Source organism: Phalangium opilio, unplaced genomic scaffold (assembly GCF_054372755.1).
Source record: "Phalangium opilio isolate 3A_F unplaced genomic scaffold, DU_Popi_V2 ptg000105l_1, whole genome shotgun sequence".
NCBI classification, from domain to species: domain Eukaryota; kingdom Metazoa; phylum Arthropoda; class Arachnida; order Opiliones; family Phalangiidae; genus Phalangium; species Phalangium opilio.
Window position 1 is genome coordinate 7,910,583 of NW_028324207.1, and position 25,562 is coordinate 7,936,144.

The 25,562-nt window shown below is 38.0% G+C and overlaps 5 protein-coding genes and 1 long non-coding RNA gene across 8 annotated transcripts; 4 read left to right on the top strand and 2 right to left on the bottom strand.

Moving 5' to 3' along the window:
- Window positions 1-237: 237 nt before the first annotated feature.
- On the bottom strand, window positions 238-5,011 carry LOC149629105 (uncharacterized). Its single transcript, XM_089851701.1, has 9 exons — window positions 4,215-5,011; window positions 4,110-4,140; window positions 3,947-4,023; window positions 3,199-3,262; window positions 2,961-3,125; window positions 2,720-2,888; window positions 2,351-2,562; window positions 1,988-2,289; window positions 238-418 (listed from the first exon to the last, which is right to left on the bottom strand). Exons 1-9 carry the CDS (start codon window positions 4,265-4,267, stop codon window positions 238-240), a joined length of 1,254 nt encoding a protein of 417 aa, XP_089707827.1. The 5' UTR covers window positions 4,268-5,011.
- Window positions 5,012-6,259: 1,248 nt separating this feature from the next.
- On the top strand, window positions 6,260-10,134 carry LOC149629106 (uncharacterized). Of its 2 annotated transcripts, XM_089851500.1 has the most exons (8): window positions 6,260-6,595; window positions 6,699-6,793; window positions 6,858-6,900; window positions 6,995-7,174; window positions 7,234-7,446; window positions 7,519-7,545; window positions 8,681-8,940; window positions 8,996-10,134. In XM_089851500.1, exons 1-8 carry the CDS (start codon window positions 6,548-6,550, stop codon window positions 9,210-9,212), a joined length of 1,083 nt encoding a protein of 360 aa, XP_089707626.1. In that variant the 5' UTR covers window positions 6,260-6,547; the 3' UTR covers window positions 9,213-10,134. The 2 variants fall into 2 exon arrangements, with proteins under 2 accessions (XP_089707626.1, XP_089707625.1); XM_089851499.1 differs by having other exon boundaries at window positions 6,262-6,595; window positions 7,234-7,545.
- On the bottom strand, window positions 8,336-9,478 carry LOC149629107 (uncharacterized). Of its 2 annotated transcripts, none has more exons than XR_016374356.1 (3): window positions 9,340-9,478; window positions 8,989-9,267; window positions 8,336-8,906 (listed from the first exon to the last, which is right to left on the bottom strand). It is a non-coding gene; the product is annotated as an uncharacterized LOC149629107 (long non-coding RNA). The 2 variants fall into 2 exon arrangements; XR_016374357.1 differs by having other exon boundaries at window positions 8,336-8,935.
- A 3,255-nt stretch (window positions 10,135-13,389) lies between the features above and the next one.
- LOC149629108 (alpha-1-antitrypsin homolog) lies at window positions 13,390-15,734 on the top strand. The gene has a single exon (XM_089851501.1). The coding sequence runs from the start codon at window positions 13,456-13,458 to the stop codon at window positions 14,665-14,667; it is 1,212 nt and encodes a 403-aa protein (XP_089707627.1). The 5' UTR covers window positions 13,390-13,455; the 3' UTR covers window positions 14,668-15,734.
- A 1,613-nt stretch (window positions 15,735-17,347) lies between these two features.
- LOC149629109 (leukocyte elastase inhibitor-like) lies at window positions 17,348-19,199 on the top strand. Its single transcript, XM_089851502.1, has one exon. It carries the CDS (start codon window positions 17,667-17,669, stop codon window positions 18,873-18,875), a length of 1,209 nt encoding a protein of 402 aa, XP_089707628.1. The 5' UTR covers window positions 17,348-17,666; the 3' UTR covers window positions 18,876-19,199.
- A 358-nt stretch (window positions 19,200-19,557) lies between these two features.
- LOC149629110 (glutamate receptor ionotropic, kainate glr-3-like) lies at window positions 19,558-23,594 on the top strand. The gene is made up of 5 exons (XM_089851753.1): window positions 19,558-20,579; window positions 21,097-21,188; window positions 21,261-21,348; window positions 22,806-22,958; window positions 23,408-23,594. The coding sequence occupies exons 1-5, from the start codon at window positions 20,535-20,537 to the stop codon at window positions 23,546-23,548; spliced, it is 519 nt and encodes a 172-aa protein (XP_089707879.1). The 5' UTR covers window positions 19,558-20,534; the 3' UTR covers window positions 23,549-23,594.
- Window positions 23,595-25,562: the final 1,968 nt, after the last annotated feature.

Genomic DNA, 25,562 nt, shown 5'->3' on the forward strand with positions numbered 1-25,562 from the left:
TTTTGAGCGTTAAAATCAATGATGGCATTTCGACTTGATAAGTTTAAATTTTATTAGTGCGAGTCAATTTAGTGTCGATTACAAAGCTACTTCCGTTCAAACTCGAGTGCAGAACATATTCATATCGCGGGTGCGTAATTGCTAATACAAGTTGAAAGAGAAGATTTGAAGTGACGTATCGTGCAGTCATTTTTGTATATTCGAGAAATTCCATTTCATTTCGTGACGTATTTAATTTTATGATAAAAAGTTTAAGATTATTTCTGTTGTGACGACGGCTACTGTTCCTGACAAGAATATGAGAAGAAAGTAGAAAGGAACGCTGACGCTACTCAGGTCCAAAGCAGTCACGCTTTTCATGTATTGGTCTTGAACCTCTAGATATTTGAAAACTTGCGTTTCGAAAATGGGTGCCATGCTGAAATAGAACATTCGTCAAACCCACTCAAAATTACTCCGAGTGGTTATTCAATAAAGCTAGGGTTTAAAAGGAATTGTGAAACGTATCTTATGAAAAATTTGTAAAAAAGTTTAATCAATTTTAAACTCGTCCTTTAAATGAAGAATTTCGCATGGTTTGATAGTCCCGTTCCCAGATTTGCGACATCGGAACAAGTTTTTGTATACTGTTTGACAGTGGCGTCGCTAGGCCTTTTTTGGGGGGGGGGGCTATAGCCCCCCCAAATTTCAAACTCAGCCCCCCCAAAATAATCCGTAAACCCTACCAAACAATTGCTGTTAGCAACCTAAAATTCTGTAGCAATATATAAAAAATTATAATGATAGATTCGTTAAGTTTCATCTCTGCAGAGATGAATTTCAATATAAAACAGTACAATTTTGAAGAAGGGAGTCCCATTAGTGTGGACTAAAAGCTAACCAAAACTAAAAATAAACCTAAGACGAGTGAAAATCCTTCATAATCGGTTCCGTAGTTTTTATCAATAAAAGGTTGTATATCTTTAAAATAAGAATAATTTCACGTTGACACAAATTTACGGATAGTTTTAAAGGTCTACACATTTTCCAATGAACCCATTATGCAATTTTTTATTAAGTTCTTATAATAACTAGTTTGCCCAGATTTAGCCCCCCAATTTTCAAACCTTAGCGACGCTACTGCTGTTAGAAAGCCTCCCATCGCCGGGAGGCGATTAGTCGAGGTGAGATTGCTTTCGAAATTGGCCTTATTCCTGATCAACGCCATCGAGGCGTAGCGGCGACTTTTGGAACTATAATAATACGGTAGCCAATTACAGGTGGCGGTGGAGTCGATGTACTCTGATGGAGATCTTGATTATTACCGCTTCAACTTCAAAAAACATGTTTTAACTAATTATTATTAGCCTAATTATCTCCAAATAGACCAAAATCGAATGAAAACTTACTCCGAAAGTCTTATTTCATAATATTAAACAGAATAAGAAAGGTAAAATCAACTAACACTTTTGAAACCATATCGCTTGTTAAGCCTTGGCTATTCACATGATTCAGAAAGAGCAACAAAACAGAAAATAACAGATCTCCATCAAAGTCCATCGACTCCACCTTCCACCGCTACTTGTAATTGGCTACCGTATTATTCTAGTTCCAAAAGTCGCCGCTACGCCTCGGTGGCCTTGATCAGGAATAAGGGCATAGACATCAGAAATACCTTCAGTATGTTGATGGATTTGGATTTTTTGGCAAACAACATACTGAACTTTGTTACTGCAAGGGTTTATTTCTGATCGTGTTGATTTTCTACGATTTACGGAAAGTGAAAAAATGTATGCTAAATATAAATTGAATCACTGTATCCCAGGACTATTCAATTGGTAGGGTATTTCTAAAGCTCATCTGTCACTCTTCGTAACTTTACAGTGTACACTAGACGCTAGTGTATCGCTTTAGATCGTTATTGGGTGCTGTACAAAATTAGCACATTGGCAACCACGCGTAGTATTGCCAAATTATTTTTGCCCTTTTCGATAAAATTGTTACCGACCTCAATTGGACGGACTCTTGCAGTTGCGGACTGCTTCTCACCCAAGAGGTGTTGAACATGGTGTGTAGGTAGTCGAAAAAAACTTTTTTTTGCGATAAGTAAAATCGTCCTTTGATCTCTTGTAAACGTTTCGAACCAAATTTCCTCTTCTTTAACCATGCCAAGGACCAACTCAGATATTTGACCGTTATAATTGCAGCTATCTTCCCGGAGATAATGGCATTGTCTCTACGCCATAAAAATGTCTGGAAAGGTATCTTCTCACCGTTTAACCATTCCTTAAGAACAGGCTCCTGGGCTGCCTGCAGATACGCACCAACGACGTCAAAAAACAGAGGACTTTACATAAAGAAAGCTATTCACCAAAATTTGAAGGTGTTCGTATGTTTCCGGAACCATTTCTGTCGGAATTCCCGATTTGATCAAGTCCGAGAGGGTGTCGATGCGATTGTAGCTTTCCGTCGTGAACTCCGTCCGCAAGAAACAACCCAAGAAAAACAGAATGAAAGTCACTCCGATCAGCCACGACGCAGCTAGCAGACGACGAGTAATGTGGGGCAAAATGGGGGGAATCGCTAAACAGGGAACAAAATTATCCAGTTCGGTTTGCCATTTTTGATTAAAACGAGAGCCAGCTTTCGTTATGTGGTCATAATATTGAATACCTCATACGAAAGTGGTTCGCTCAAGGGTGAATTATTATCAAATTTTAGCTAGCGCTTAATTGCTTACGTTCGGCGCACAAGAGCGACGCGTTGTCCCAAACATTTTCCAGTGTTTCTCGGGATATTTTCCTGACAACCTTCTTGGTGGGCAACGATTTGTATTTGTTGGTTACGATGGAGTGAACGACGAGCAAAAGCGACAGAATGACCACAGTGGACGCGATTAAAATCACCACCTAGTTGAACCGAGAATGGAAATAAATGGATCGGGAAGTGAGTAAAGAAGATTGTTAATGAGTGAAATCTACTGGAGTGTCCATGTTTAAGAAGGAAAAGGAAGTGGACGTGACTCTCTTCGGTGCCGCAGAAAGGATATTCGTGTTGAGCGTTCCATAGGGAGAAGACGGAGTGAAATATTCCAGTCGCCCATCGAAATATGAGCGTTGCGTGTCTACCATGAAGATATGATATTTCTAAAACAATCGTAAGGATTAAATATTTATACTTCTTAATTACGTAATTAACTAAAGCGTTTTAAGAACTTACTTTGAATAAATTACGCATTGGTTTAGTATATAAATGAGCAGTGGGAACGGGATCCATCTCGACCCTGTAAATGAATCGAAAAAATGAATTACAATTTATGACCTTAACAAGTTAACATAATCTTGTAAGTGTTCATAAGCTGACTGATACTAGTTTCTTAAAGATAATGAAGATCACAATTAAAGTTTTCATCGCTTCTTTTGTCTAAAATCACTTAACTCAGGGGTTTCACAACGTCGGTTCGATTACATTCGAGTTTTCCATACTTCGAAGACCCATTTTGTCATACGAGCGAGCGAGGATTAATTTGTTGCGTTAAATAATAATAATAATAATAATCTAGGCTTTGACTGCGAAGGGATGTCCACACTAAGCCTGTGGCTTATTTACAGGTGGGTCCCTTTACAATGCATAGAGGGGTTCAGGGGGCAAGCCCCTATGCCCCCACAGCTAACCTACAGCGCCCTATACTAACTATTACCGTTAACCTCTGCAAAATTTTGATGGAAAGGGGAAACCGGGTTAGACCGCGGAGGAACACTCCTTTTAACAAGTGGGGAGAGAACTTGCAAACTCTACGCAGAAGGATTTGTTCCCAGATTTTCACCCGGTGCCACAGTCCGGGATCGAACCCGGGATCCTCTTGCTGCGAGGCGAAAGCGCTAACCGCTACGCAACCCCACCTAAGCTGATTCTTTCTCGCTCGTCCCAATTAATAGTCAATTATACTGCCAACTATGAAACTTACTTCACGTTCAGGGACCGTTGTAAATAATCCGTCATTATTTTGCGCTTGATTTTATTACTATCTGTATGTGATGATGTCTGACCAAAAATTAAAGTCATCAAAAATATCAATTTTAACGTTTAATTCTCGCTTCAACAATTCGAAAAAATGTTTATCAACTCACTGCGTAGTTAGTTTCAGTCTCATTAGCGAACCTGAGATAATTGACGAATTTTTTTAAATCGCGGATAAAAATAAAATTTCCTATTTGAAAATGCAAATTCTATACTTGTATTTGAAATATCGATTATTTCCCAGAAATTCCATTTCGTTCCACGCCATTTTGGGGACACTTGTGTGTAAGTAAATCCGAAAGGCGAAGACAAAATCACGACAATCTTTTGAAACGTCTTATCGCTCAAAATTTCAAGCGATAAAAATTTAATAGAATTTCCTACTCTCCTTTGAGTACCGTTTTGGCTTGTAATTAAGCTATGCTCCTGGTCTCGTGAGGGACAGAGTTTGCCTATCAATGAAACTGAAATATAATTTTACCTGCTAGACCTATTTTTGTTTTCTAATGTTTCAGTTGCCAGGGTAACTGAAATGAAAATGTTGAATAATTAACTTATATAAACAATAATTATTTTATATATAAAGACCCAAATAGAAGAGTTGAATATGAAAATATTTAGTATGTAAGAGAACACATTTTATGTGTTAATTTTCAGCCTTTCCAAGGCTGAATTCTCGTATGGACAGGCTCGTGTTACATACCATTTAAAGACCATTACGTTTCCTAACAAGGTTATTTCAACATGAGGCAGTTGTTCTCGTAATAAAGATCGTGTAAAAATAAGAAATTCTGGCTTTAATTATGTACTGCCTTAAGGGGAGGGTGAAAAGGAAAATAAAGTGATTTTTATATCGATTCTTCTACTAATTATAAGATCAATCTACGCAGTGAAATATCCAGGAAATACCGCTTCCGAATGATTTTGAAATTCAAATTAGTTTAAGATTTCATGGATAATTCGACACTTGCAGCTCCGACTAATCGCGTAACGTGATTGGTCGGAGCTGCAAATGATTCGCAGATAGGTCCTGGATGTTTGACTATGCAGATTGGTCTTATAATTAGTAGAAGAAACGACGCAAAAAATTACTTGATTTTCCTTTTCACCCTCCCTTTCAGTGTGTCTTGCAAAGCTTTGAGAAGAAAATTCGATACCAACGTTTTCAAAATGAAAACAATTTCGAAATACGTGTTGGGCTGTCACGTGTTCCATACAATAATAATGGAATAATAATAATAATAATAATAATAATAATAATAATAATAATAATAATAATGGACCATAAGGTTTAATAAAGTTTTTTAGCAACTGGAAAAATATCTCACCGCAAATTTTATTTCACCCACAATAAGATTACAGCCGTAGGTTGAAGTTTAGCAGTTATGGTGTAAGCGATTATTTTGAAGCAAGAGACAAAATATAGCCTCTGATAAATATCAATATTGGTTCAGTTTATGACACATAAAACAAACATCTGTACAAAAAACCTGACCTCTCTTGCTCGCCCGACGCCAAGTACACTTCCCAAAATATTTATTCCGAGAATTCGACGCGGAAACTTACAATGGACTGATTGACAGCTATAATAGCCGTGAATTTCGTGTTCGAAAGTAATAGGATGAGCTAGAACAAGGTACTGTTAGCGAGGCTAGTGGCTACAAGAAACTAGGTGAGATGAGTAGTAGTGGGACCTGTGCTATATTGTCATATATAGTCTAATACAGTCAACGCAGAGAGCTGCCACTACTCTGTGGCAAAACCCATTTTAAGTTTATGTCTTGGGAATTTTAGGGTTTTCCATAGAAAATAGGTTCTATCAGAAGGGGATAATAGAAGGATGACACTCTGTATCATCTTAATGCTCTAGTTATGTAACGTCATTCTTCCCAGGCTCACCCTTTTAGTTTGCTTTCCCGCTCATCAAACTACAAATGGGCATCGCACTGTAAGGTGAATTCTATAGTTGTTTGGCACTAAATCCCCAGCAAACCTCGTCTTGACGTGGGACAAAATTCACAAGCGCGTCTTGCCAAATATTTAAGCGCTAATAGAGTAATGATGATGGAACTATTTATCGTGTATGTGATTCGGTTCAGTAACCTTGCTCTAAATGTTCCGATGTTTGGAAGAGTGACGTTACTCTTACCTCGCTTTGAGGTACACTTCTCTCGAAAAGAAGTATTATATACTTCTGGTTCTATCCATTTACCAACCATTTTCAAACTAAAATGTATATCAATTTAACCACTTCCATTCCCGATCCGAATATGTGATATTAGTAGAAAAACCATCCATTCCCACGGTTTTCCATGGTTACCACTGTAAATGGAAATTAACCGTTTCCATGCAGCTCTCTAGCCAGCATGATTGTTTAATTTTTTCTATATCAAAGTTGAATTATATCTAGTCTCACTCTCGTATTCTAGACATCTAGATTTTTCATCATTCTAATGATAAATTGAGTGAGTCGTTGGGTGTTCTGCTTTTCATAATATCACATAGTTCGACCGTGTTTCCGCATTTGCCACCTCTGTTCAGTTGAGGAATGTCTAAGAACACCGTGAACGAGTCCATGATTGTTGTGGTGCAAAAAGTGAGTATCGTTTATCCCATGATGCGATGAGAACTACTCGTGACGATGTCATTACGTTTCTTGGCGATATGAGTTCCAAAATGAATTACGAATCTCATTTTAGAATGCGTATGACGATGTGAAGAAAACTTTAAACATGACAAAATACATTCCAGGAGATAGGCTCAGTATGGAATTCCTATGCTATCCGAAAGGCCGGTAAATTTTGAATTTATTTCCTGCCTACTTGCGTTTAAGATGAATTTTGAATATTTTTTGCCAGAATTAACTTAAAGTACATACCCAGTGATAGTATATATAACACTGTAAGACTTAAATTTGAACTAAAACGATCCTAGTCGTGCAGTCAGAACTGCGAAAGCAAAGAAACAATTTCGTTTGTTTCTTACCCTATTTTAGGATGGAGATGTTGATACTGTTCCGAATATTGTTAACTCCTGGGGATTAGCTTATTTAGGAAAGCGTAATCGAACTTTCAGCCACCCGATTTGGCACGAAGAATATTCCATATTGTCTTATCTCCAAGAAGCCGAATACGAAATATCACTTAGTGGAATCATTGAAGTCTTTCTTCCGAAGGTGCGTACATAATTTCATCTTCTTTAGACTTCTCCTACCAAAAACACTATCTTTCGAAGGTGTGGACGATTATCATTCTATTTCTTGTCTTGTTCAATATCTCGACGATTGCCAGCCGATTCGTGCCGAGACTAAGGAGGTTTCTAGTTGGGGTCTCTGATAATTTCCCGAACAAATACGAAACAGCCAAGAAGGTTATTTTGGCCACCTACTTCGTCGGTTGTTTCATTTTGATGGAAATCTTCAAAGCCAACCTGTCGACCAAATTAACGGTGGACATTGATCGCAATATAAATCTCTTAGATGATATCTTAAAATATCCCAACATGGGCATTGTTATTCAGAACGAACCCTGCCTGGATTATATGAAGGTATAAAATTATGGTTTTAATCAATCGGTGACGAATGACGATGCCAATATTCAAAATCTGTCATAAGCGGTGAAGATTAATTCTTGGGCTGCTCGATTATGGTTTTACTGGTTTAGTTATTCCAAAACTCATTATTTAAAGCCAAGAAGAGAATTGACTCTACAAACCTCGCCTTGCACAAAGTCTCCAGTTTTCTTGAATGAACTAATGTTCCGTAACGATCAGGCCTTTAGCCAGAAAAGTTACGCAGAGGGGGCATTGCAAATATAATTTTTTTTATAGAAAAACCTAAAAATCTAGGTTGTTAAACAATAAATATTTCCGCAGGTATTTCATTATTGACACTCATTTAACATTTGAAAATCAAACTGCTTTTTATATTGAAAAAAATTGTTAATTAACAATTCTAAATCTAATTTCTAGTCAGATCTTTTTCGCAGGCTAGTGAAAAGTTTCACTTTCTTCCATGTGACTAGCTCGTCGTTAAAGTGAAAATACGCGAGTTAGGCCGGAAAAGCTTGCCTGGCAACTTCGAAAGTCGCTGTTAAGGCTCTATAAATGTTAGTCTGTACCCCGACATTATAATATTTTGGTCCTGCATGGATTCATGGATGACAAAACCAGGGACAAATATCAAGGATAACGACATAAAGCAAATATTTCCAGTGTATCAGGGGTACATTTCAAGGGTGAAGTTAAAACATACAAGTGAATCGGTGATACATCCTTAGGATAAAAAAATCTCGAATATACATCGAGGGTAAAGACAGTAAAGTATAAAATATATTACTATACATTATAAATAGTTTTAATATTTGTGAACCAAAATGAAAAAATTCATTACAGAGGCAAAGTTAATTTGATAAAGGGCATTGGAAAATTTTGAGGGGTCATTTAGGGGCAAACCGAAATCTTATTTGAGGGGCAGGATATATTTTCTGAGGGGGCACTGCCCCCCGGTGCCCCCTGGCTTCGGGCCTGGTAACGATACTATCACTAGCATTGCTACCAGTTGATCGACTTGAATATTATTTTTCGATTACGACATTACTTTCTTCGTGATTTAATAAAAAGAACAGCAGAGGCTATTTACTTTTCCATTCTCATAACTTCACGTAATTTTCTTTCCAATTAGGATAACCGTAAAGACATTATGTTAGAATACGAAAGAAGATTTCAAAAACTCAACCGAAGAAAGGGAGACAACGACGAAACCTTCAATCAGGGAAACGCAGTCTACATCGGCAGCGTTCATCATTTGGAATACTTTTGCCTACATGGCTACAGAGCGGGAAAAGCCTTGCATTACGGTAGAGATCGTTTCTTGTCGTTTGCCTCCGCTTTTGTAGTGTCCAAGGCGACTTCGAATACATTGAAAGACTTGATCAATCTAAGGTAAGAGTCAATTATATTGTTAAAATCATTAGATGAAATTTTCTTTACCCGACAGACTAATGAACTATTGGGAGACAGGACATCAAATCAGAGCCAACTTTCTATTGAATAAGAACGCCTGCTCAAAATACATGAAAACAAAGCAAAGCTTTGTGTTTTCAAGCACGTCTCTTGGTGATGTTGGCGTCATATTTGTTGTGTACATCTCTTCAATAACGCTTTCCTTTTCGGTAATGATTGGCCAGTTACGACACGCTTTCAACAACATGTGAAATGAAGAACTGAGGACCTGAAGCATGAACTGAAGATCTGGAACCGCGACTCTTGCTTGAAATGGACAAAACACAGTTATTTTAATTTTTTAGCAAAAATATTAGAAATTAATATTTCTTTATTTACAATAGTAGAAGCTTCATGACTGTTTTTCTAAAAGGTCTTTTCGCCATTGGCCTACAAATATTTCATTGACTCACAGCGCCTAGGAGTCTAGTGATTTTGTTTAACAGAAGCTAGAACATTCATATTTCACCACCATATTATGGTCGTGTAGGGCAAAACGAAATACAGAAGTCATTCAAATTATAGCTCCCTGAAATTGAATAGAATTAAATTATCCTGGAATCTCAAAAACTACATGTATAACTCTCTTGAGTCAAACACCAGTTTAAAAATATTACCGTTCCACCTTTTTAAATTAACTACGTGTACTTGTAATTGCTTAACAACTGATGTAGAATATTTCAAACATGTTTCTAGTGAAGTAGACAATTTTAATCATGAATGTTTCTAGAGACGTAGAAGATTTAAACATTTTAGGTCCATTTCAAGCCATTAACCGACTACAATGGAGAAATTTGAACATTATCAAAGTTCGTGTTTACAATAATTGAAAACTTAAAAACACTCATAATCTTGGGGTTTTTCCCAAACATTACATTTCAAGAAATATAACTGCAATTCCAATGATTTAGCAATTACTGTTTGTGAAATTTCTTGATAACAGAAGCTAGATAATGCCACAAGTTCATAAGATATTTTTCGTAAGTCTATCACTGGTTTCTCACGAAGTGACTTATGTGAACCGTCACAGGTTCTCGTAAAGCTATACGCCTGGTGAGACACTGTACATGCTAAATAGGAAGATTGACTGCAAAACCGAGTGTAGTCAATTCTCGCGTCGTTTTCAAACTACCCCCCCAGTAAACCTCTAGCATTACGAAGTATAGGAAGTGTCATACTTATGGAACATAACTTATAAACTTATGACAATATCCATAGTCTATACAGGGTGTTTCTGAAAAGTCCATCACAAATTAAGGGGCGTGTTTATGGGACCAAACTGAGCGGAAAGTACCAAAGAACATGGGGTGTACAACATTTTGTTACGGAGATATGGCCTTCCAAACATTCGCCTCTAAAACAAGGAAATATCCAAAAATGAGGAGTAACACTTAAGACCGACTAACCAGCTTGTTTAAAATTACTAGACAATTTCAATAGCCTTTAATCGAACAATTGATTTCTACCTTTACTAATCAGAAGCGTATAAATGAGTAGAAGTATGCCTACGGTGGTAATGTAAAATTAATCCCAAGTGACATGATGTTTCAAGATCTTCCCAGCACCAAGTAAAATGGTTCTGATTGAAGGGACTTTTATTAGCACAGCGTAAACAACGTTATTTTCAGGAATTAGTCCAAATGTCCACGGGCGGCATTACAAAAACGAGGCAGTCTTTCGAATGATACTTGGACATGTTGGAAGATCCCTGGCTTGTTCCTGTTATCTCAAACCGTAAAAAGCTACGCAAATCTTCATCATCACGGACAACACTCTTGTACGTTAGGTATGACCTTGAGAAAACCTAAAAGGACATCTCGAATGTATTTGAAAAACCCATCTCCAATTAAGGGGCGTGTTGTTTGTTTCCAACAGAGTAAACTCGCCCAGAGAACAATTACAATGCAGAGCCACGTTTCGGCGTTAATGGCCCACAAAGGTGGTCCCAAACAAAAGAACAAACTTTAATTTGTTTCGTTCAGTAAGTGTTTCATGTGTCATAGATAAAACGCCATGATTAATGCACAAAGAAAATGTTATTGACAAGTTTTCGGACCGCGATGCTGAAATGTGGTGGTGCACCATCGTGCATGAACCACATTCTGTTTATTAAACCTAAGGGTACGTCTTCGAGTAGTTCTGGTAAATCGTCCCGTAAGAACTACAAGTAAGCCACACCGTTTAACCTGGGCTCTAGGAAATATGGCCCAATTAAATTGTCACCCACAATACTACACCACACGTTTAAGCTGAATTGTACTTTGTGAATTCTAACGCAAGTTGCGTGTGGTTTTTTCTTAATCAGCAAACCAATTGGCGGCTGCTTGTTTTTGGATCGTCCTCGAAAATAGTGAGAACTTCGCCTATTCTTAAAAAACAGAGCACTATGTTTTTTAAGAAAGGAATAAAAGAGGTTTCACGTACATGTGTTTGTTTTATTAAACTCATAATTCAACGAAGTCTGTTACAATGCCTTTCTTCACAAATGCCGAATATGCGGATATGCACCTAATGTATGGACTAGCCGAGGGGAATGCCGCTGCAGCTGTACGCTTGTATCAGGAAAGATTTCCGCAGAGGCGACTACCAAATCGACTGACGTTCGAGGCTGTGGACAGACGTTTGAGGCAAGATGGACGAATCCAACCGGCTGGACCTCAACCTAGAGCGAGAGCCATCCCAGAGGCCGTAGAAGACGAAGTTCTCACCATTTTCGAGGACGAGCCTGAATCAAGTACCCGCCAAGTTGGTCGCCGATTAGGCGTAAACCACACGCTCGTGTGGAAAATCCTCAGCAGCCACCGGTTTCATCCTTTCCATGTTCAAAAAGTTCAAGGTTTGAATCCAGCGGACTACCCACGACGCACGGCGTTTTGTCAGTGGTTTCTGGCTAAAGTAAACGATATCGATTTCCCACGGGATTTGTTGGTTACTGACGAAGCTAACTTTTCACGGGATGGTATTATTAACTTACATAATAAACATCAATGGTCCCAGCTAAACCCCCACGCAACTTGCGTTAGAAGTCACCAAGTACAATTCAGTTTAAACGTGTGGTGTGGTATTGTGGGTGACAATTTAATTGGGCCACATTTCCTAGAGCCCAGGTTAAACGGTGTGGCTTACTTGCAGTTCTTACGGGACGATTTACCGGAACTACTCGAAGACGTACCCTTAGGTTTGGTAAACAGAATGTGGTTCATGCACGATGGTGCACCACCACATTTCAGCATCGCGGTCCGAAATTATCTTAACGCGACCTTCCCTTTGCGGTGGTTAGGTCGAGGTGGACCTGTGGAGTGGCCTGCTCGATCACCCGATCTGAACCCTTGTGATTTCTTTCTTTGGGGCCACCTGAAAGACTTAGTTTATCAGACTGAAGTGCCCGATGTTGAAGAGCTACGTCGACGAATAATTCACGGCTGTCAAACAATTCGCGAAACTCCAGGCATTTTTCAACGTGTAAGGGAATCATTTGTAAGACGTGCTAATGTGTGCCTTAACGCGGGTGGTGAACACTTTGAACAATTTTTGTAACTAGTTGCAATTAAATGTTAAAACTTGTCAATAAATTCATTTTCTTCGTGCATTAATCATGGCGTTTTATCTATGACACATGAAACACTTACTGAACGAAACAAATTAAAGTTTGTTCTTGTTTTTGGGACCACCTTTGTGGGCCATTAACGCCGAAACGTGGCTCTGCATTGTAATTGTTCTCTGGGCGAGTTTACTCTGTTGGAAACAAACAACACGCCCCTTAATTGGAGATGGGTTTTTCAAATACATTCGAGATGTCCTTTTAGGTTTTCTCAAGGTCATACCTAACGTACAAGAGTGTTGTCCGTGATGATGAAGATTTGCGTAGCTTTTTACGGTTTGAGATAACAGGAACAAGCCAGGGATCTTCCAACATGTCCAAGTATCATTCGAAAGACTGCCTCGTTTTTGTAATGCCGCCCGTGGACATTTGGACTAATTCCTGAAAATAACGTTGTTTACGCTGTGCTAATAAAAGTCCCTTCAATCAGAACCATTTTACTTGGTGCTGGGAAGATCTTGAAACATCATGTCACTTGGGATTAATTTTACATTACCACCGTAGGCATACTTCTACTCATTTATACGCTTCTGATTAGTAAAGGTAGAAATCAATTGTTCGATTAAAGGCTATTGAAATTGTCTAGTAATTTTAAACAAGCTGGTTAGTCGGTCTTAAGTGTTACTCCTCATTTTTGGATATTTCCTTGTTTTAGGGGCGAATGTTTGGAAGGCCATATCTCCGTAACAAAATGTTGTACACCCCATGTTCTTTGGTACTTTCCGCTCAGTTTGGTCCCATAAACACGCCCCTTAATTTGTGATGGACTTTTCAGAAACACCCTGTATAAAACAAGTATCACAGAAACTCATTTTTGAATCAACCCAAGTTTCGAAACATTTCCATCAAAAACCATGAATTCAACGGTTGTCTTTGCGATTATAATATCGCTCGGGGCTACGGCGCAAGCTCGAGTAACGGGTAACTCGGTATCTAAAGCCAACAACGCGTTCGCCGTTAAATTGTACAAGCATTTGATCATAGAAAAGGAAAACCTCGTATGTTCAGCCATCAGCGTCTCTACCATACTCAGCGTGTTACTTCAAGGTTCTCCAGAAACAACAGAAACCCACAAACAAATTCTCAATAGCTTGGAGTACGGAAAACTTGGACTAGACTTGAACAAGGTTGAAAACGGATACCGGGAGCTTCTGAATTCATTGCGATCTAAAGGTAACGTTACTTTAGATTTGGCTAATTCTGTCTGGATCAGGGAAAGGTTCCAAGTACTAGACGATTTCATAAAAGCGACGAAGAACATTTTTAAAGTCGATATCAAAGCATTAAGAGAACCTAACGCCACTGAAGCTGTCAATAAGTGGGTAGCTGATCGTACCAAAAACAAAATCCAGAACCTCTTCGGAAAATTAGATCAAAACGCTATAGTGGTATTGATCAACGCAATTTACTTCGAAGCTCCATGGGACAAAAGTTTCTTCAAAAATAGCAATGAGGAACACGCAAAGTTTAAAAGTAACGATGATGTCAACAGTGATGACACAGTCACTCTTATGAAGCAAACAGACAAGTTTCCGTACTACGAGGACTCCAATATCAACGCCAGGGTTCTTGCTATGAATTATAAAGGGAAAGAAACTCAATTAGTGATTTTCCTTCCTAAGGACGGACACAAATTAGCGGATCTTGAAGCGTCATTAACGCCTGAGAAGATTGACAACGCGATTAACAATGCCAGGGTTACGAAAGTCAACGTCGCCATCCCCAAATTCAACCTAACCAGTTCCATGAATCTAGAGGACACACTTAAAGAAATGGGAATGACCAAGTGTTTCACGGATCACGCAGAATTTAGCAAAATTTCAAGTCACATCGGGGTCAAAGTGAGCCAAGTGATCCAGAAGGCCATCATCGAGGTTTCGGAAAACGGAACCATAGCAGCAGCGGCCACAGGAATTAGTATGACTCCTCTATCTCTGGAAATACCAATTGTACCACCAGTGGAATTTCGAGCTGATCATCCTTTCCTCTATGTTCTGTACCATCAAACCACAAAGTCCATCATCTTCATTGGAAGATTCAAGAACGCGTCAAGCAGAATGGAATAAGTCTGTCAATAAATTCACTACTATAATTAGTGACTAACCTGAAACGAATAAATAGATTTAGCATGATGTGAGTTTCAAATATTTTCATATTGAACTCTGTAATTGCAAATAACATTCAATCAATTTTACCTTACTCAGAGAAGTAATATTTCATATGGTAATATTAAGTTTTGTAATTTTAATAAAAGTTTTGTGTGCAATTTGATTGTGATTATACTGCTCTTAGTTTAATTGATCTTTACATCGAATATTTTTCCCAACAGCACGCATTAGTCATACAGGAATAACCGTTATAAAAATGAAATACATCACGTGTCGATGTTGGCGTGAACGTTGCAATAATTCAAAAGCCGAGAGATCTTGAAAAAAATTGTAAATGTGGTTTTTCCGCGAAATGACGTGAACGTGGGGGGAAACGTTTCAAACAGATGTTCTCTAGCAACTGATACGCGTTTGCCTATTCAACGTGAATAGCTATACTATAATCGCTTGAAAATCAATTAAAGACCTAACAGATAGAAGCTAATGAAACCTCAAACTGTTCAATATAACTTAAAATATATCTCTATAAAATGAAGATAAGAATTTTGATTCCCTTACCACTCTTTATCTTACAATACGATTCAAATTTCATTCTCAAAAAAAAAACCTTGCTATGATTTTGTATATAAATTTCAGTCTACAAGTCGCCTTATATTTATTGGAACATACACGAATACTTAATACGAATAAGTTTGCACAGTCTCAATTTGTAACCAAATTTGACCAAACTGCATGGTTTGTTTCAGTAGTAGTATGGTAAGGTTTTAGAAGTGGTATGCTCATGGATGTGTATTGTAGAAGGAGTAGAGACTAGGCCTCTAGGGCCTAGACATAAGCGTACTAGTGCTCCACGCACAATTTTCGCGCATACCGAGCCAATGTAAACAATCTCTGACGTCACGTGTTTTAAAGAAGGCGTCCGTTTTCTTCTTTCCCGGCTTAATTCTTTGAATATTTTCCATATTATAATTAATATAAATAGAAATAATAGTAAAAATAAAAATTTAAATAAGATTTGCAAACCGTTGAGAAACTCCCGTCACTCGATACACAAAAGACCGAGGCTTAACCCTCCTGAACGTTCGTAGCTCGCGGCCATCTTTATTGTTTACATTGGCTCGCCTAGGTTTGGAGGGAGGGTCAAAATTCATACCCCCTTTTTATGGACAAATAAGGTCTAGCTTTTTTTAGTAGAGGGGAAGCTACGAGTCTCTACTCCTTCTACAATACAGCTCCGTGGTATGCTTGAGTTCTTCTGCCAGTTGGAAAGGAGGCGAACACTAAGCCATTAAGCTTGGTTCAAAACGTCCTATTCTAGACCCTGAACCATTTCACCTTTATAATGAACCCCTGATTAATCATAGTTTTATTTAACTTCGAAGTTTTAAAATAGGCTAGTTTCTAAAGTAATTAAGCCATACCTAGCAGGTATTTCACTTGGGAGGGGAACTGTTTATTGTCTACATAGACACGATAGTCTTCAAGCAGGGTTTAAAAACCCCGGGGTTTTTTTTAGAAAATCCCGGCCCACCGGTTTTATTGGATATTTTACCTTTAGCAGTCGCGTTCATGGTAGAAAATGTCATTCAAAATTAACTGCTTAATTAAAAAGTACTGAAATGTTTTATAAAAAATAAATATTATTTATTAAATAATACTTTTGAAGTTGAAACAAGAAATATCTTAAACTCTATCTTTAAAATGAAATAATTCTAGCAATGAAATTCATCAATATTGAAGATCTTAGTGAGTTTATTGGTGGATTTTTTTATGGTGAGTAAAACCCAATAAAATCCACGGGTTTTATTGGGCTTGGTTTTTTAAATCGAAAGCTGTCTTCAAGGTCTAAAGTCCCTTAAAAATTAGAAACTCATTACAGTCTAGATAGTCAGTGATAAAACCATAAGTGAACCAATATCACCATCGCTAAAACTACCTAGCAGTTCCGTGGAATATTCTAGCATAGTTTAATGGCGTCACTCTTCGACAAGCTCTCATTTAAACAAACTTCTGTGAACCTTGAAAATTATAGCTCAATCATGCTAAAGCAAAAGTTAGATTTTTATTTTGACACCGAGAGAAATGGATATTTTTGATTTAGGGCGGTTCCCTTGTTGAATGTGTGGGTATATTGGCGCCCCTCAAAGTTGGTGTTTCTGCCTCAAAAAAAAAAAGACTAGTACAACCATAACAAGTCTTATGTTGCCCAAGAAAGCATTAATGAGCCAACTAGGCTAACAACTGATTTTCCAATTGAATTCGAGCAGAGCCCAGCTTAAATACGTCACCAGACGTTCAAGGGAATGACATCCCAAATTTACTATAGCTACGGATTTCCATTATACCTGTATTTGGGGTTTTTATGTGAGGGACAGAGAAAAGGCTTCGATAAATTTATCGCTCTTTGTTAGAGTTGAATATTACACTATCATCCAAATTACATTATTCAAAATAAAAATCTATTATGTTTAAAATATCATCAGGTGCAAAGTCAAAAAACTAGTACAAAAATACCTTTACATATTCAGAACTTAATATCAAACATTTTTGATAAAATATACAGCCTCAAACAATACATGGTTTACCTTAGGACCTTATACTAATATAAAAATATTCAACGTATTAAATTTTGACTAAGCCGTTGAATTTTCAACTATTGCACAACTCGTATAGATGACGCAAACCTGAATCTACAACAAACTTCGTAAAGGTAAATAATTGAAACAGGGTTTTTCCTCTCGGGGAAAAACGAAAGCAAAAGTGACAGATGGCATTATACTGTACTCGTGACAAACGACTCGTGTGTCATACGAACGCTGTAATATTTAAAATATGCATTACAGTTGAATCGACGCTGTGTAACTTCTACACCATAAAAGTCGTTATAAAAATAAGCGAGAGCGGTCTAGTATCGTTCATTCAACGTTAGAATCGAAACACATTTAATACCGGCGAAAATGAGCGCAAGTATCGTGTCAGTTTTATTAGCTCTCTCCGTAGTGGTTAAATATGGCTCGACCGTACCTACACCAGAGGTTGATTACAAGATATCGCCGTACAACAACGCATTCGCCATCAAACTGTACCAAGAATTGATTAAACCTAACGAAAACCTCGTCTGTTCCCCGCTTAGTCTTTCCATTGTTCTCAGCATGCTTCTAGAAGGTGCAACTGACAACAGCGAAACCTTTACAGAATTACAGACCGGTTTGCAATACAAAAGTTTCGACCTAGCTGCAATCGAAGATGAATACAAGAAACTACTAAAGGCGTTAGACTCCAAAGACACGTACACTCTAAGTCTGGCAGATTCTATTTGGATCAAGGACACCTTTAAGGTAATGGAAGAATACAAACAAAAGGTAATAGAGGTCTTCAAAGCCGAAGCCAACTCATTAAGCGCAACGAATGGCGCTGAACAAATCAACATGTGGGTGGCGAACCACACCATGAACAAAATCACCAAACTATTCGACACATTAGACCCGAGCGTCGTCATGGTCCTAGTCAACGCTATTTATTTCCAAGCTTCATGGGCGAAATCATTCCAGAAAGAACAGAACGAGATCGATGCAAAGTTCAAAAGCAACGACGATGCCAACAGCGCCTCCACCGTTACCTTGATGAAACAAACGAGTAGATTTCCCTATTTGGATGACCCCAGTTTGAAGGCACGTGTCCTTGTTTTGGATTACGTTGGGAACGAAATGTGTTTGGTCGTGTTGCTCCCGAGGGACGGTTCCTCACTGAAAGACCTAGAAGAATCATTAACGTCCGATATGGTAGACCAGGCAGTTGATGGAGCGATGAGCGTCAGAGTTGACGTGGCCTTGCCTAAATACACCGTAGAAAGTTCGTTAGATTTGAACGATCCAATTCAAAATTTGGGGATAAATAAGATTTTTTCATCTGACGCCGAACTTGGCAAGATTTCAAATACGGATAACATTGCGGTTTCCAAAGTGGTACAGAAAGCAATAATAGAAGTTTCTGAAAATGGGACCGTAGCGGCAGCGGCTACCGGAGCCCTCATTAGCCTGACTTCAATCCAAATTGAAGCGGATCCTGTGGTTTTCAGGGCTGACCATCCGTTTATCTACGTGCTTTACCATAAGACGACCAATGCGATCATATTTATTGGAAGATATACCAACGCAGCTTCTTAAATTACGTAGTCTTTAGTAGTTTTAATCAAATTTGAATGTAAATACTGGTTCTCATGTATTATTTGTAATCTATATAAAAAATCATTGAGAAATCTACTCACTGACTGATGAGAGTATCTAAAGGACCCCCCTTGACCAATGGTACTGACACTATATAGTTTTATATCATAGTTGATCTTCAGTACTAACTAAGAAAGTAAGAAGGTTTGCTTATAATTGAAGGCAATCTCAGAAAATTTAATAAAAGTTAATATTTTGACTAGGGATTAAACAAAATCCCTAATCCCATCCAAGGATATTTATTCTACTTCCGGTTGGTTAAAATTCGGCCAAGGGTTTCTTGAGACCCTTACAATTATGTAAAAAATCTTACAACACCCAAAAGCTTTCCCCGAAACGATTTACCCTAATTTTCTCTGGCCTATATGAAGAAAATACGTGAAAAAAGTTTTAGGAAAAGTTTTATTATAAGGGATAAATACTCTCCGATTTACCGTACACCAGTAACTTGTAATGCAAATGCAACATCTACCCTTTACAAACCTAGAGATTCCTGGTATTACTTGAGACTATCGATTTTGCAGGCTTGACTCGCACTCAACTAAATCTAGCCCTCATATTCTGAACGCTTTTGTTCTTGATGTTACGTTGTTGAGTACAACCATAAGTAAAATAGATCGACACTAAGTTTCTATATGGTGTCGTGCTTGTCACCCCTTGATCGTCGAGCGTCAACCTATAAACAGTACTATTAAACTTAATTCCTAGATATACTAGAACCTAAAAAGGGCTCGTACGAGACCTGGATAAGTTAGGGATATGGGAAATGGGGGATAAAGTCAGGCATAGTAAACACAAAAGGGATAAACTTAAACAAAAATATGAAATTAATTGTATTTTACATTCATTTTAATTGAGCTACAATTGCCATTCGCAATCCTATGCATCAACGTAGAACCAAGAACGGATTCCGTTCCTGGGAGGACTAATTAATCCTGAAAATTTAGTGTAATTGCAGAATTTTAATTATTAAAAGTAAAATGATACTGTAAACTGGATATAATTGATAGGCCTTGATTGTGTTGACATGATTGACAATTAAAATTAATAATATACTACGATTATTTTTTCAGGAAAACTGTAGTGTATTTTCTAAAGTTAAAGTCAAGTTTTATAGGTACAGTATCGGTGGGCCTCCATGTAGGTGTGCCCTGCTACTAAGTGGTTACTTACATAAGAAATGTACACCCAATTGCGAACACATAAAAGCTTTTAAGGGAATGCGTGAAAACACGAAAAGAAATAAATGTTGTAGGAAGTAATATACTGGTCACACGAACGAAATTACAGCAAAATCGAACGAAAGGTGGAAAACAAACCTAAATAGAGTACCTTTCGGAATTTTAACAGGCCTATTGCTTCTATTAGAATGCAACCATCGCATCTAGAATTTTAAAGCAGGTTGAAACTGCCAGTTTTGCTCCATTCGTCCACCATATTATTTTTGATTTTCACCCTCTGGCCTTTACACTAGGCCTCTCAGTCAACGAAGGACTTTGTTTGCAGTTAGTTCGTACGACCCCTGTGTCCGCGAGTATTAATCAAGCACACGGCTACAAGATCCACTGGAGTATACTAAAATAATCCAAAGAAGATATAATGATCGACGAAATGGCAAAATACTACACAGCAGTCTTTCGTGAAGTGAGTTTCATGCATTTCATTAATAAATTCATCCCACTCTCCAAACAATGTTATTTATTGAATATGCCAATCACTTTATCTTTTAAATTATTTAGAGGGTTTTGGGTAAACTCACTTTTATAATCTACCTGGGGTCCATGTAATTTTTGAAGCAGGAATAGAGATCAGGTTAATTTGGGCGCGTGTCATAGTCTACGACCCCTTTCCCCGGACGGGGAGGGGGGTATGAAAGAAGAGGCGGGTCATAGCGACAGAGGTAAAAAAAGGCACTACGTAATTTTGTCGTCCCTGTCAGAAACGTCATCAAAACGTAGTTTAAGTGAGTCAATAAGATGATTTTAACCTTTCGTTACGTGTTGGAGGGAGGTGCTCTATACTGGGCTATGGAGTAGGACTGAAGTAAATACTAACCCTAGAATCCATTCCTGCTTCTAAAATTACATGGATCCCTGAATCTACTTTGTCCCTGAATGCACATTGATTGAGCATGAATTTGATACATGATTTTTGTTACCAGAGTTCACCGCATGTTTTTGTGAATAAAAAAGGAGAGATAGCTGGCTATATGATAAAATTCCTCCGTGTTCTAAAAAAATTTGATAATATCAAGTAATAAAATTTGGAGTCAGTTTTCACGTTCTTTTTCAACCCAATAACACATTTCTCAATATAATTTGACAGCGTAACTACCATCCCAAGTATGGAAAAAGTTAACGGTGCAAAAGTTGGTAATTCGTGGAACGGGGTTCTAGGAACACTGCATAGAAATGTCAGTTGTGTAAATCGAAATACGACGTATAAGAAGGAACGTCTAAGAAGGGGTAAGGCAACTATGAAGCTTTGTCCACATTGAGCTCGCGCTCGCGTGTTCGCGAATTCGTCAATGCGCATCTTCGCAACAGATCATGAAAAATAATTGCTCTACTGTTCAGATACACACATATATTTTGCTTTTACCATTCTCAGAAGCAATGAAATTTGAGAAATTATTGCGCCATCTACGTTGTCCATATTTATTATTAGTGACTCGATCGACGGAGCTGCAGTGCATGCTGCATCCGCTCATCTGTGATTGGTGCTTTTCTCGCGAAGGCGCGAAATTCTTGGCCTAGTCGCGAGAAATTTGGATCTTCGCGATGTGAGGACGCGGGCAAAATGTGGCAGTCTGAACAGGCCTAGACGGCTAGTTCCGTCACGCCGATATGGCTCTAATGCGCACCCACCTCGGCGCACAGCCGATGAGTTAGACGTCACGTGATCCGGTAAGAAGGAAATTGTAAAAGGGTAAAAACGAAAAGACGGTTAGAGTATCTCACCAGAGAACAGCATGTTAACTTTAACTTGGGCTATGGTTAATTTACGCGGGTTTTTTAAAAAATTTTATAATTAGGGTTTCTTATAAAACATGTTGCTACAAAATCTTTCCCAATAACACAGAAACAGTAGCCCCGACGTTAAATTTATCCCATTCCTCGAACGTAAAACCGAATATGAGTTGTGTAAAAGGCGGAAGAACTACTTTTATTGCTGAACAAATAAACAAAACCCATAATATTTGTTCAAGGCAATTTTTAGGCGGTAATGGTCCAACAGATTCAAATCCTATACCACCGGGGTACTATTAGTGGTCGGCATTTGGATAGGATAATATCTGTTTGTTTTATCTTTATTCATAATTTGAAATTATCCACGGGAAGTCTATGATTAATGCAATGTAATCACGAATAATTATCTGATTATTATTCATGGATAACTGATTAACCAAAATTCTGTGGATTATCTTGTCCAAACGCCGACCACTAGGTACTATACGGAACTTACGAGGTTACCACCCCCTTTTCGGAGAGTTGTTCTGCCAAGGCTACGGAGCGCGTTCGATGACAGCAAAGATGACAGGGAATCTCAGCCACTAACTAAAGGCCGCCGACAGGTTATCGCAGCGGCCACAGAAATACCTCTCGTAAATCCCGTATAAGCACGCATGAGAATCAACTAAGCCTCGGCCGTAACCTAAACAAACCTCTCCGATTTTTTCCCTCTCTGTTGCGCCGATTGCGCATGTGCGGCAGTCTCATATCGAGCCACAGCACTGTTACCGATTTTTGAAAGGTACCAGGGCTGACGGAGAATTTCATCTCTCCGACTCTTCTTCTTAGACGTCCTCACTGAAATACGCGACCAGCTTCTTTTGTCTGTAATAATACAATGAACGCTTTCATTACACAGGAATGGGATTTTTCTTTAAACCCATATATCCTGTCCCACGATCGTTTCGATGTCTTCCCTAGTTCGCAACCTTTTCTGTTTGTGAAGACACAAATATTATTCGGAACAAGTCAATCAACCGGAAATGATATTTATTCCGTTATTGACAAATGGGTAAATTAACATTAGTAATTTCTAAACAAAGTTGTAAAACGAGATGTTAAAGCTGATAACGGCACGAAATGTCGTAGATTAGTTTAATACTTAAACTTTAAATTTGTGGTCATACCAGGGATAGATGTAATTTTAGAAGCCGGAATGGAGAACAGAGTAATCTGGGTGCACGTCAAAGTCCACGTTCCACTTCCCCGGGACGGGGGGTATGAAAGAAGAGGCAGGTCATAGCGAAAGAGGTAAAAATGATTAACGTATTTTTCACCGCCCCCGTCAGTAACGTCATCAAAACGTGGTTTAAGTGAGCCAACATGATAATTTAAAATACTGGGCTATGAGTCAGACTGAAGTAAATATTAACCGTTCTCCATTCCTGCTTCTAAAGTTACATCTATCCCTGGTCATACTAAAAAGCATCGAAAGTCATGATTGATCTTTGATTAATGTAGATAGTTGTTGTACTCTGTGGTCTGGCTCTGCTGATTTACATGGCGGGGAAACTGAGATCCAAATACGGAAAAGTGGAATCGGAACTTCCTCCCATGTTTTTGTTGCAAAGCCTTCTGGGAACGAGTAAAACCTTCAAATGAAACTCTTTGTCCATTTTAATATTTTAACCGTGTCTACTCTTAAGGTCCACAAGGTTTGAAGTGCGAGGGAGTCTCTCGGTTTCTATCTGTTTTGTGGAGCCTGGCTTGTTTCGTAGTATTGGTGTTCGTATCTTCGGAAATGACATCCGAGTTTTCGAACAAATCAGAAGCTCGACCCTTCGACAAAATTGACGATATATTTCACTTTCCGGATGCAGATCCTCTTTTGGCAAAAGGCAACGCGGTTTACAGTTTTATTCAGGTACTTTATATTTATTAAATAATTATAATAAATAAAAAGTAAATAATAATACACTGTTAGAAATAAGGTGTTTCATGGGTGTTCGGAAATACCTTGAGTTGTATATAAACTCTTTTTAGAGTTTTTTTTAACTGAGATGGTGTTTTATCCGTGAAAAGGTGCTTGTTGACTCTTTTAAGGTATTTTTTAAGGAAATGGTGATTCACTGGTACGTATAAACACCTTTAGGTGTTAATTGACCCTTATCAAATTTTTTTTAAAAACGGAAATGGTGTTTTTAATATAAATCTGTTTGAATGGTGCGAATAAACACCTTTGGGCTTTACTTAACACTGTTTAGCTGATATGGTGTTTTTTAAGTGAAAGGTTTTTGATATGACCTTAGATCGAAATCACCTATTAATTTAACCTGCATAGTGAAGCATCCTAAAAATATCCCAAAGATTTTAAAAATTGCTTTGGACTACCTTATACCAATAATTTGAGGGAATTCATACTTATTATGATTTTTCAATCATTGGAAAATAATTCTCGAAAAGTTCAATATGCTGGAATGTCTTGGAATTAGAGTAATTCATAAAAATTACTTTAATTTCCCCTTGACACAGGTTTTTATCTCTCCGAGTGACGATGACGTCACGGAGAGGTATTACACTGGACGTACCTGTGTGTCTGAGATGAAACAGAACTTTATAGCTACACAACTACTATAAAAATCGTAATGCCGAAAAATATTTAAAATATTTCCATTTAATATTCTGCAAAAAGAAAATTTTATCGTTTTGTAAGATATTTTTTCATCCTGATCGCTTTATATTAACTTTGATATGCGTGTAGCGTTTCGATTTAGATGCAATCTTCATTACTCGTTCTATATAAACTCTCACTTTTGTCATTCCAAAGAAAGAAGTTTATCTTAAATAATTAAATAAATATAAGTGATATTAATTATTTTAATAGTCAGTATTTTACGTTAATTATAGTTAAGTCGGTTTAAGAAACTAAATTCCTAAAATAATTTTAAACAAAGCTATCTTTAACGTTATACTTCTAGGGAACACCTATATCAGAACTTTTGTAAATTAAGGGTATAAAAGGTGATTGATTCACAGTAAGACTTAAGAAAATGCGCAGTTGTGTGAACCTTCGGTGGAAGCTCTGCCATTCGGAGGCTAGACATTTCTCGTAACCCTAGCCGCTCGCCGCGTGTGGCGTATGTGGTGTACACGAAAGGCTATTGCATGGTGTTGTTATTAGAAGCCATTAAATACCGGTTGGCATTGGGTGAAACAATTGGTGGTTAGACAGTAGATGAAGGTGTAACGGATAGTTAATAATTGACGTTAAATAAGTTGGATATAGCAACGAAGTAACATTTTTCTAATTTCTGTATACTGCGAACACGTTTGCTTCGATTTTCCAACTGCGAACACGGTGACAGACAGACACACAGACACGTCCAGTGCAATACCTCTCCGTGACGTCATCGTCACTCGGAGAGGTAAAAATTCTACTTCATCACGCAATTTCCACACTTGTTTTTCTAATGGTATGTACGATATACACGTTTACCTGTACTTATTGGCTTCTGACAACACCATCTGTGTATACCACACCACATCCACGCCAATCTGAAACATTGGCTTCTACTCCAATATCATCGTTGGGATTAAGATGTACGCGCGATCGGCTTAAATTACGAGAAACGACAAGCCTCCCAATGGCAGGGCTTCGACCAAAGGTTCACGCAAT

Bases quoted from the DNA above. Each gene is read 5' to 3' on its own strand.
- LOC149629105 (XM_089851701.1), bottom strand. From the start codon at position 4,267: ATGGCGTGGAACGAAATGGAATTTCTGGGAAATAATCGATATTTCAAA. The intron at 4,141-4,214 runs GTATAGAATTTG...CAATTATCTCAG, and splicing joins AATCGATATTTCAAATACAA to GTTCGCTAATGAGACTGAAA. The intron at 419-1,987 runs GTCGGTAACAAT...GTTCTATTTCAG, and splicing joins CAAGAGTCCGTCCAATTGAG to CATGGCACCCATTTTCGAAA.
- LOC149629106 (XM_089851499.1), top strand. From the start codon at position 6,548: ATGTCTAAGAACACCGTGAACGAGTCCATGATTGTTGTGGTGCAAAAA. The intron at 6,596-6,698 runs GTGAGTATCGTT...ATCTCATTTTAG, and splicing joins TGATTGTTGTGGTGCAAAAA to AATGCGTATGACGATGTGAA. The intron at 7,175-7,233 runs GTGCGTACATAA...TATCTTTCGAAG, and splicing joins TTGAAGTCTTTCTTCCGAAG to GTGTGGACGATTATCATTCT.
- LOC149629108 (XM_089851501.1), top strand. From the start codon at position 13,456: ATGAATTCAACGGTTGTCTTTGCGATTATAATATCGCTCGGGGCTACG.
- LOC149629109 (XM_089851502.1), top strand. From the start codon at position 17,667: ATGAGCGCAAGTATCGTGTCAGTTTTATTAGCTCTCTCCGTAGTGGTT.
- LOC149629110 (XM_089851753.1), top strand. From the start codon at position 20,535: ATGATCGACGAAATGGCAAAATACTACACAGCAGTCTTTCGTGAA. The intron at 21,349-22,805 runs GTCAGTTGTGTA...TTCATTACACAG, and splicing joins TAGGAACACTGCATAGAAAT to GAATGGGATTTTTCTTTAAA. The intron at 22,959-23,407 runs GTAAATTAACAT...TGATTAATGTAG, and splicing joins ATTCCGTTATTGACAAATGG to ATAGTTGTTGTACTCTGTGG.